Source organism: Microtus ochrogaster, chromosome 5 (assembly GCF_000317375.1).
Source record: "Microtus ochrogaster isolate Prairie Vole_2 chromosome 5, MicOch1.0, whole genome shotgun sequence".
Classification (NCBI taxonomy): Eukaryota; Metazoa; Chordata; class Mammalia; order Rodentia; family Cricetidae; genus Microtus; species Microtus ochrogaster.
This window is the reverse complement of record NC_022012.1, coordinates 33,739,695-33,750,443: the sequence shown is the minus strand read 5'-3', so window position 1 is coordinate 33,750,443 and position 10,749 is coordinate 33,739,695. Positions and strand designations below refer to the sequence as shown.

Genomic DNA, 10,749 nt, shown 5'->3' with positions numbered 1-10,749 from the left:
GGGATGGACTATTAGTTATTAAGCAGTTATCACATGCCAAACTGCTGTACTAAGTTCTACACATCTACCATCTTATTTACTGGTCATGGATTCTTAAGGATGTCATATCAGTAATGCCAGATGACAGGTGAGGGTAACAAAGCATGACTTAAGGCTGTTGCAGACTTGAAAAATGACCATTACAGGAACTCAATTCTTGTCTCTGTAAGTTTTTACACCGGCTTTGGAGAGAAAATAAACAAGAGGTAGATTCCCAGAAAGCTGCCAAGCAGCATACAATTCCTACCCAACCATCTCTCCCTTCAGTATGCTTGAGTGCCATGAATGTGATTGAGTACCACCACATTGAATATACTGTACCATTTACCACTTCATCACAGCATAGGGGAAGTGGCTGTCCTTATACCTTTGAAAATAAAACTACCATATTATAAGCATCCATGTGGCTATGACTTTATATCACCCAGGTTTTCCTGAAGAATCCTAGAGTAAAGCCATCTGCCACTAACAACCCAGAACATTGAACCTCACTCTGGAAAGTGCAAGGAATGAAGTTATAATAGCAATTTCAAGAGGGGTGGAAGAAGCTCCAGGGTTGGAGATGAGATTGATTCCCTAAATGATTTCTTGATTGAACTTTGATGTCACCTTGAGTAGGTACCCAACTGATCTGACTATGAAGAAAGGATGTGAATACCACATTTGTATTTCATTCACCAAAGTTTTTGTAACTTACATCAATGGCTGTGATTGGATTAGAGAAATGTCCACACAAAGTTTCTGATGTTAAAGACTTACCAAGGTAATGGGAGCTACAAGAGGTGGCTTCTAGCTAAGAGGGCTTCTCATCACAGAGAAAATACTTTTTAAAAAAGGACTTTTGGATCTCTGCTCTCTTCCTCATCTTCTTTCTTTTATGTACTGGTCATGAGATGAATAGTTTTGCAATGTTACTGCTATGATATGGTCCCATGATGAGGCACAATAGAAATGGGGCCAGTCAATCAAATACAATAACCTTTCTTTCTAATCTGTTTCAGGTATTTGTTACAATAACAGAAAGCCAAAATATAAAGGTCATATAAAACATCCTTCTTCTTCTTTCTTCTTCTTCTTCTTCTTCTTCTTCTTCTTCTTCTTCTTCTTCTTCTTCTTCTTCTTCTTCTTCTTCTTCTTCTTCTTCTTCTTCTTCTTATCCTTATTCTCTTTCTCTCTATTATATGTCTGTGTCTCCTTCTACTTTCGTGTGCTTGAGAGAAAAGAGATATTGAAATCATTTCAGTATCTTTACCAAAGAAGTTTTAAAGTGCACAAAACTGAGTAAACTCTAGAATTATTTATCATGGCTGATACAGTGATCATATAGAGAAGTAATTCTCAGTTCTCATTTACATGCAAGTTGAAATAAATAAAAGATGAGTAGAAATGTCAAATGTGAGTCTAGTGACCACGTTCTTCCTCTCAGGCCTTCCCCACCCACCAGCTCTGGACACCATGCTCTTTGTAATCTTCCTGGTCATTTACATTCTCACTGTGTTAGGAAACCTTCTCATCCTGATGGTGATCAGGGTGGATTCCCACCTCCACACACCCATGTACTACTTTCTCACCAACCTTTCCTTTATTGACATGTGATTCTCCACAGTCACAGTGCCCAAAATGCTGATGACCTTGGTGTCCCCAGAGGGTGGGGCTATCTCCTTCTACAGCTGTGTGGCACAACTCTACTCCTTCCACTTCCTGGGTAGCACTGAGTGTTTCCTCTACACAGTCATGTCCTACGATCGCTACCTGGCCATCAGTTACCCACTCAGGTACAGCAGCCTGATGAGTGGAAGAGTGTGTGCCCTCCTGGCTGCTGGCACCTGGCTCACTGGTTCCCTGCACTCTGCTGTCCAGACTGCTGATTTTCCACTTGCCCTACTGTGGACCCAACCAGATCCAGCATTATTTCTGTGATGGGCCACCCATCCTCAAGCTGGCCTGTGCAGATACTGCAGCCATTGAGATGGTCATCTTTGTGAATATCGGGGTGGTGGCCTCAGGCTGCTTTATGCTGATTGTGTTGTCCTATGTGTCCATTGTCTGCTCGATCCTGAGGATCCGCACTTCAGAGGGCCGACACAGGGCTTTCCAGACCTGTGCCTCGCACTGCATCGTGGTCCTCTGTTTCTTTGTGCCTTGTGTTTTCATCTATTTGAGGCCAGGATCCAGAGATGCTGTGGATGGGGTGGTGACAGTTTTCTACACAGTGCTGACCCCTTTACTCAACCCTGTTGTGTACACTCTGAGGAACAAGGAAGTGAAGAAAGCGCTGCTGAAGCTCAAAGACAACATTTTCTCAAAGACAGTAATACTGTGAAGGAACAATTGAATTAAAAATCATCAATAATATAACTTAGTTATAAATCATTGCTACAAATTACCTTCTCAGGATTACAAGGTTTATATATTTTTAAAGGTCTTAGAAGTTATATTTATATCCATCATACATGGCAATTGTGATCATATTCTTATCTATTATTATTTTTTAAATGTTAAAAAATAGCATTGTGATTGGGGTGGTTATACACACCTTTAATCACAGCACTCCAGAGGCATATGGATGTCTGAGTTTGAGGCCATCCGGGTCTACAGAGCAAGTTCTAGGACAACCAGGGCCACATAGAGAAACCCTTTCAAGAAACAAACAAGAAGTAACATTATGATGTGGTCAAGATACAATGCAGAGGCTGAATTGTTTTTCTTTAGTTTGAGCTCATATGTTGAGTTTTCAAGGTTTATTTGTCATGCAAATGAGTTTAAGAATATGCAATCCTTGTGCTGCTGTTCAGAAGTAGCAGCAATGATGAGAGTTCAAGTTATCCTGAGGTTGTGGTCTTTCAAGTATATATAGTACATTCTTTTACTAGTTCTCTTTGTATTTACTGTAAAGCAAATGTAGTAAAAAAGCTCATACTATATTATATACTGTGCATATGTGAGATTATTATATACTTGTACAAATGTATATCTCTAGAATAGGTAGGCAGAACAAGAAGCTGTTCAAACATATAGCAATTAAATGCAACAGTAGTTCTGTGCAAACAAATAATATATGTTTTAAATCAATGGTTTAATGATGATCTAGAAATATTTAAAAAATGTATTATGTAGCATATTTTGACTGTGTTTGTTATGAATCAATATAATAAAATCCCAAGCACTTAGGTGGGAGAAGTGGTCCTTAGTTAAGATCACTTTCTGTTTTTGCAGCGAACCTGGGTAGGTTTCCAGTATCCAGTATCTTACAACAGTCTATAGTTTCAGTTTCAGCGGTCCTGACTCCCTATTCCCGCCTTCACAAGCATCAGACGTGCATACAGACACATATGTATATAAAACAGTTATACATATCAGAATAAAAATTAAATTTAAAATATTTTAAAAATCAAGTATCTATTAAATATGTAGATTAATAACTTCCAGGTAGGGGTAGTTTTGCTTCACTAGGATAATTTGGCATTGTGTGAGGATCTTGTTTATTGTTATGTGTACTGGCACCCAGTGGTTGTATGGCAAGAATTCAGGTAAACACCCTAGAAGTCATGGAATATCCCCAGAATAAGATTTACATTGCCCAGATATTATAAACACACATACACACAGACACACACATACACACATACCACATGCACACACACACACACACACACATTTTCTGAAGAAACAGAGGATTGATTGATTGTGCTTATGGGCTGGGGGATTCAATATTAAATTCTCATATATTCTCTCATATATTAAAATAAGTGGCCTCCATCTGTGTATTTAAAAGATCCTAGGTTGTCATGGTAACCTTAAAGAAAAGAAGAAATGAGATGATTCACTACATCTAACATATTCAAAGGGAACTCATTAAAGATTGCTAACAATCCAGAGAAGGACTTCTATGTGGTCTGAAAAAATATAGGAAAAGGAGAATAAAGATACAGGTTCATGTTCACATGACACAGATAACCTGTTTTGCAGCAGAAAGAGATGGGCATCTACAAATAAATTATTTTGAGGTATTTGTGTGAAAAAAGAATCCATTTTGACTACATTTCAAAATGTAGACATAAAATACACCCAGTTTAGTTTGATTGGATATATTCGTAATCTCTATTACATTTGTTTAGATAGTTCTATTTTGAAGCAAACAATCAAAAGAGGCTAATCAGATAAATTATGCATCAGACTAAATCTATTATGTCATATAATGCAAAATTTTGAATTCATTTTCATCAGTCAGAATGCAATAAATCTAAAGTAAACAATAATATATATATAAAGATATATAATAAAAAATCATTTGATGTAATTGTAACTGCAATTTTAATTACATAGGAAAAATATTCATTCTTGGTATGATAAAAATCTGAAAGGAGCATAACTTGCAACATCAAACTTCATTAAATTTTATTTAATTTAAAATTTATTAAAAATCTCATACAAACAATATATTTTAATTATATTTTTTTCTTCTCTTCCAAATCTTTCCCACCTAACTTACCCATCCAACCCTAAGTTCTCTCTCTTAAAGCAAAAATAAAAATAAGACCAAAAGGAAACAGAGACCTAAAAAAACCTCAATAAGACAAAAAAGAATATATCAAAAGGAAAAATGCACATGAAAAACCTATGCAGTACATTTTGTATTAATGAGCTACTCTGGATATGGGACCTGCCCTGCTTTGTTGCTGATATATACAGTGACACTTTATTAGAGAAAACCAATATTCTTTATCACCGAAGCTATCAATTGTAAATAGCTTTTTGGTTAAGGGTGGGATTTTGTGTCCACTTCTCAGGAGGTCTTTATTGTGCATGCTGTATGGGCTCTGAGAATTCCTAAGTGTATGAGCTCTGTTATGCCTGGAAGAAGCTAAAACGTTAAACTGTTAACTACCTGGAAGTTAGTAAGTCTCAAGTGTCAGGATGAATATCCATATTGCAATCAACTGGTAAAATTTGAAGGAACCTTAAAAACTACACACATGTTAGGAAGTGGGATGCTTGAGTTGATGAGCATAGATGGTGTAAGAAACAATGGCCTGCAGCTACAGACAGCAGTCAAGTTACTTGGAGTCTGGGAATTTTTTTTTTAATTGAGAAAAGGAGAATAAAGTATCAGCCTCCTCCCTCCCATTTCCCTCCCCCTCCTCCCACCCTTCTCCCCCTCCCCCAAACTCCTCTCCCCCTCCCTCTCCAGTCCATAGAGCAGTCAGGGTTCCCTGCCCTGTGGAAAGTCCAAGGTCCTCCCTCCTCCAACCATGTCTGGGAAGGTGAAAGCCAGAACTTGAAGTAGGGTCAAAACCCCGTGCCATTGTCCTTGGCTTCTCATCAGCCCTCATTGTTCGCCACGTTCAGAGAGTCCTGTTTTATCCCATGCTTTTTCAGTCACAGTTCAGCAGGCCTTGGTGAGCTCCCAATAGATCAGCTCCATTGTCTCCGTGGGTGGGTGCACCCCTCGTGGTCCTGACTTCTTTGCTCATGTTCTCCCTCCTTCTGCTCCTCATTGGGACCTTGGGAGCTCAGTCCAGTGCTCCAGTGTGGGTCTCTGTCTCTGTCTCCATCTATCACCAGATGAAGGTTCTAAAAACACTATCCTGAGTGAGGTATCCCAGACTCTGGGAAATTTTAAGCGGAGAACAGGCATTGGAAAGATCCAGTAAGACATGGGATATTCTGAGTAGAGACATGAAAGCCTTTCTTTCATGTCTTGCTGATGTATCTTTGCTCATCAAGGGAGCCTGGAAACCCAAGAGGAATACCATCCCGTGAGACATGAAACCAAGTTAAGCTCCTCCACATTTAGTTATGCTGGTTTCTAGTCTCTGAACTAATTAGCTTGAATTTTAATTAGAAACGATTAGATATCTAAAAGAAGATGAGGCATCTTTTTCTCATCTCAGAGTGACTCTTTATATGAGAACCTGAAAATTAGTGCTTGCTCATAGCATGTAGGAGGTGAAACATTTTTGGAAAAGCTCAGGTATGTTTTGCTACTAAAATGAATCATGCACCATAGATGTTCTTGAGTGAATGTAACATGTTTTACAATCAGTTCCCTTATTTCTTTTAGTGTAAATATTCACATTCATCAATGATCTTTATCCTAACTTTGTTTAGTTTCTCTCACTAGATAGACAGGTATGTAGGAACATGAATAGATGGTCCATAGATAAATGCAATGACTGTATTATTTCGAGTAATATTGATGTTATGGTAACCATGTACCCTAAACACTGAGCTTCTTGATTGAGTTTCCTGCTGGAGTCTAAGGCGACTCTGGACTTCTCTTCATGGGTGTTTTCATTTTTATCAACTGTAAATATATTTTCTCTGTGTTTGAGTTCTGTTGCTGCAGTAGACATTCCATAGCTCCATTTCCCTGATTGGAGGGGGTCCTCATGATCTTTCTGGTAACTTCAAATATCTAGATTCTACCATTTCTTTCAAACTTGTAAAAAGACAACTTTCCTGTAGCTGAAGTCACACTTCTTGCCAAGAAGAAGTATTTAATCTGGAATCTTGTAAGAACAGATCCTTTATTTTCTCTTAGTGAAAAATGGTTTAACAAGGCAATGCACAGCATAATAAAGTTAAAACAATTAAAACAAAAAATTTTTAGTGATAGATGATATTTTGTATTAAGTGAAAATAATCATTTCAGTCTTTGCCATACACCATATTACTACAGTTGAGTGAGAGAGGGCCTCTCTGTTGACACTGGTTTCAGTTTTAAGTCATAGGTGTCAAATAAGCAACACAGATTTGACAGATTTATTTATTTATTTATTTATTTATTTATTTATTTATTTATTTATTTATTTATATTTTAGGGTTATGAGGAATGAGGGTATGGTAACATATGATCTATCAAAGCCAGTATCAGAAATAACCAGAATCCTAGTATAAAGTGTGCATAAAGGTTTATCCTAGTATAAACCTCACTCAGCATTTTGAGGTTGAGAGAGCACATATGAATTTAATCTTCTCAATGATACATAAATAGAGAGGAATTAAGGATTTGATACATAGGAAGCTTTTTCTTTTCCGGACAGAGGGGATGCTATATGTAATCTTATTGTGTAGTGGGGCATTTGGTATTCTTATGTGACCTGGAGACTCTAGAGAGACTCTGTGAGAAGCAGGCAGTAATGGGCACCACTAAATGGTCAGGAACAACGCTGTTAATAGGTTTCTCTCAAACTGGTGGGCCTCTGGAATTCCAAAAGAACTGATACATCCCCTTTCTAGGATCCAGAAGAGGCAATTCTGCAGCAAGGCTCAGTACTATACGGTCTACTGTCAGTTTTTGCTTCTCTCTTTTCAGTAAAGGAGACAGTATTGGTGTTGTTAAATAGCACATTTAATATCAAATGATTGAACTATACCATGGACTTCAATGAAACTTATCAATGTCAGCAATTTTTTGATTCTTAAAGTTTCTGTGGGAATCCAAAGGAGAAAACTGATTCTGTTAGGTAGAACTCTAAATAGACTCCAAGATCACTACAAATTTCTACATTCTCCCTGAAAAATCACGTTTCCCCAAATATGAACCCAGCTATGAACATTGCTGGAGATTACTTACTTCACTGAGATTGTCTTGCATCACACTTTGTCTCTCCAGGGGTCGGAGAAAGTACATGCCATTTTGTGACATGGCCAGGTACATAGGACTGTATAGGTCCTAGGTGACGTCCAGAAACTTTGAGTGATGGAATCGCCCAGACCCGTTAAACACATGAGAACATCAGATCTAAAATTTTACAAAACTAAGTTCTATCAATAGCTATATTAGGTTAGAATAAAATTCGGACTCCCAGGTGAGATTATAACTGGTTTCACTTTGAAGATTTTTTTTTATGTCACAATATGTCATTTTAAAAGTTGTTTTTTACTTTTAATTTCTTTTATTATTTTTTAAAATAAAACAAACTGTTTTCTTCATTTTACATGCCAGTCTGAGTTCCTTCTCCTTCCCATCTTCCCATTCCCTTCACCTATCTGCCCCCACCCCAGACCCCATTCATTCCTCAAAGGGGGTAAGGCACATTGCTTTGGGGAAGGTTCAAGGCTCTTCCTACTATATCTAGGCTGAGCAACACATCCATCCTAACAGAATAGGTTCCTTATTCCTGACAAGCAGCAGGGATAAGTCCTGGTGTCACTGCCAGTGATCCTGCAGTCTGCCCCAGCCACACAACTATCACCCACATTCAGAGGGACTAGTTTGGACCTATGCTGGTCCCTTCTTTGTTTGACTGGAGTTGATGAGGTCCCATTAGCTCAGGTAAACTGTTTCAGTGGGTATCCCTGTTATGGTCTTGACCTCTTTTCTCATATTCTAACTCCTCCCATTCTTCAACTGGGCACTCTGTTACGGGTCTATGCCTATGTTTCCATCAGTTGCTGGAAGAAGGTTCTAGAACCTTGAGTTTTAAGATCTGTGAGTTATACCACAGCAGGTCTGATCCAGAAAATGTTGAGAATAACACATTTATATGTTTTATGTAGCTGTGGGAATTTATGATGCCCCCAAATATAAATAAAACAGAGACACCTTCTTATAAGTTTTTTCTTATACATTTTGTGTATGCTACTGTGTGTATTCCTAGGCCCATGTGTGACCCAGGTGCTTACTAGTTTCATCACTCTCACTATATTAGACCCAAATGAAGTGACATAAAGTCTAGTATTATGAAACACAGATAAGTATTTGTTAATGTCTGAGTTATCCTTATATCTCTATAGGAAGAATGATCCAGGGTATAAGAAATGTCAAATGGGACCCTAGTGACCACATTCTTCCTCTCAGGTATTCCCCATGCACCAGCTCTGGACACCATGCTCTTTGTAATCTTCCTTGTCATTTACATTCTCACTGTGCTGGGCAACTTCCTCATCCTAATGGTGATCAGGGTGGATTCCCACCTCCACACACCCATGTACTACTTTCTCACCAACCTTTCCTTTATTGACATGTGGTTCTCCACAGTCACAGTGCCCAAAATGCTGATGACCTTGGTGTCCCCAGAGGGTGGGGCTATCTCCTTCTACAGCTGTGTGGCACAACTCTACTCCTTCCACTTCCTGGGTAGCACTGAGTGTTTCCTCTACACAGTCATGTCCTATGATCGCTACCTGGCCATCAGTTACCCACTCAGGTACAGCAGCCTGATGAGTGGAAGAGTGTGTGCCCTCCTGGCTGCTGGCACCTGGCTCACTGGTTCCCTGCACTCTGCTGTCCAGACTACACTGACCTTCCGTTTACCCTACTGTGGACCCAACCAGATCCAGCATTATTTCTGTGATGCTCCTCCCATCCTCAAGCTGGCCTGTGCAGACACCTCGGCCAATGAGATGGTCATCTTTGTGAATATCGGGGTGGTGGCCTCAGGCTGCTTTATGCTGATTGTGTTGTCCTATGTGTCCATTGTCTGCTCGATCCTGAGGATCCGCACTTCAGAGGGCCGACACAGGGCTTTCCAGACCTGTGCCTCGCACTGCATCGTGGTCCTCTGTTTCTTTGTGCCTTGTGTATTCATCTACCTGAGGCCAGACTCCAGAGATGCTGTGGATGGAGTTGTGGCTGTTTTCTACACCGTGCTGACACCCTTACTCAATCCTGTTGTGTACACCCTCAGGAACAAGGAGGTGAAGAAAGCACTGGTAAAACTCAAAGACAAAGCAACATTTTCTCAGAGCCAGTAACTATTGGTACAAAGATAATTCATTTTTCCAACATCTGCAATATAATCTAATTATAATTTATCTTTGAACCGAGCCAACTTCTCAGGAATATTCAATTCTTATATTTGCTAAGGACTTGCAAGTTGCAATTACATCTCTGACATGTGATAAATGTGCTCATAGTTTGATATTTCATCCCTTTGCAAATGCATTGCTTTATCTTTAAAAAATAATACTAAGCTGGGAAGTGGTGGTGCATGCTTTTAATCCCGGCACTCAGGATAGCAGAGACAGGCAGACCTCTGTGAGTTCGAGGCTAGGCTGGTCTACAAAGTGAGTTCCAGAACAGTCAGAGATGTACAAACACTTTCTTGAAAAACCAAAACCAAAAAACCAAACCAAAACAAAAATAATACTGATAAAGAACTGTGATGTTATCTCAGTTGCTTTATGAAATTGAAATTGTCCTTTGGCTGATACAGAATGCTCCTTTTGTCTTTATTTCTCTCGTGCATGCACCCAGAAGTCATAATCATGGCATTATTGCAGTTAGTAGAAGTCAAGTTATTCTGTTCTTTAGTTCTTCAAATGCATTTTTTTACTCTTTCAGTGGTTCTGTGTTTTTCTGTGTGTATAGCTATGAAAACATATTCAAAACAATTTTCATCATATACAGTATGTAGTATTCTAAGGAAAACTCCACATCTAATTTATGTGTTATGAATATATGTATGTAATATTTTTATAAAAATATTTCCTAGAAATACTTCACTTATAGTGGGCAAAATTCAGCTATTTAAATGTATAACAATTAAATGAGATGATATTCTTTCTTTCCTTCTTTCTTTCTTTCTTTCTTTCTTTCTTTCTTTCTTTCTTTATTTATTTTTTTTATTGAGAAAAAAAATTTCCGCCACCTCGCAGCCTCCCACTCCTCCCGCCCTCCCCCCATTCCTCTCCCCCTCCCTCTCCAATCCATAGAGCAGTCAGGGTTCCCTGCCCTGTGGAAAGTCCAAAGTCCTCCCCCTC

At 38.8% G+C, this 10,749-nt stretch overlaps 1 protein-coding gene and 1 pseudogene across 1 annotated transcript; both read left to right on the top strand.

Annotated features, from left to right (window-relative positions):
* Positions 1–1,425: 1,425 nt before the first annotated feature.
* On the top strand, positions 1,426–2,362 carry LOC101990104 (annotated as a pseudogene).
* Positions 2,363–8,805: 6,443 nt separating this feature from the next.
* Positions 8,806–9,741, top strand: LOC101992735 (olfactory receptor 10G9). Its single transcript, XM_005347121.2, has one exon. It carries the CDS (start codon positions 8,806–8,808, stop codon positions 9,739–9,741), a length of 936 nt encoding a protein of 311 aa, XP_005347178.1.
* The last annotated feature ends 1,008 nt before the right edge of the window (positions 9,742–10,749 follow it).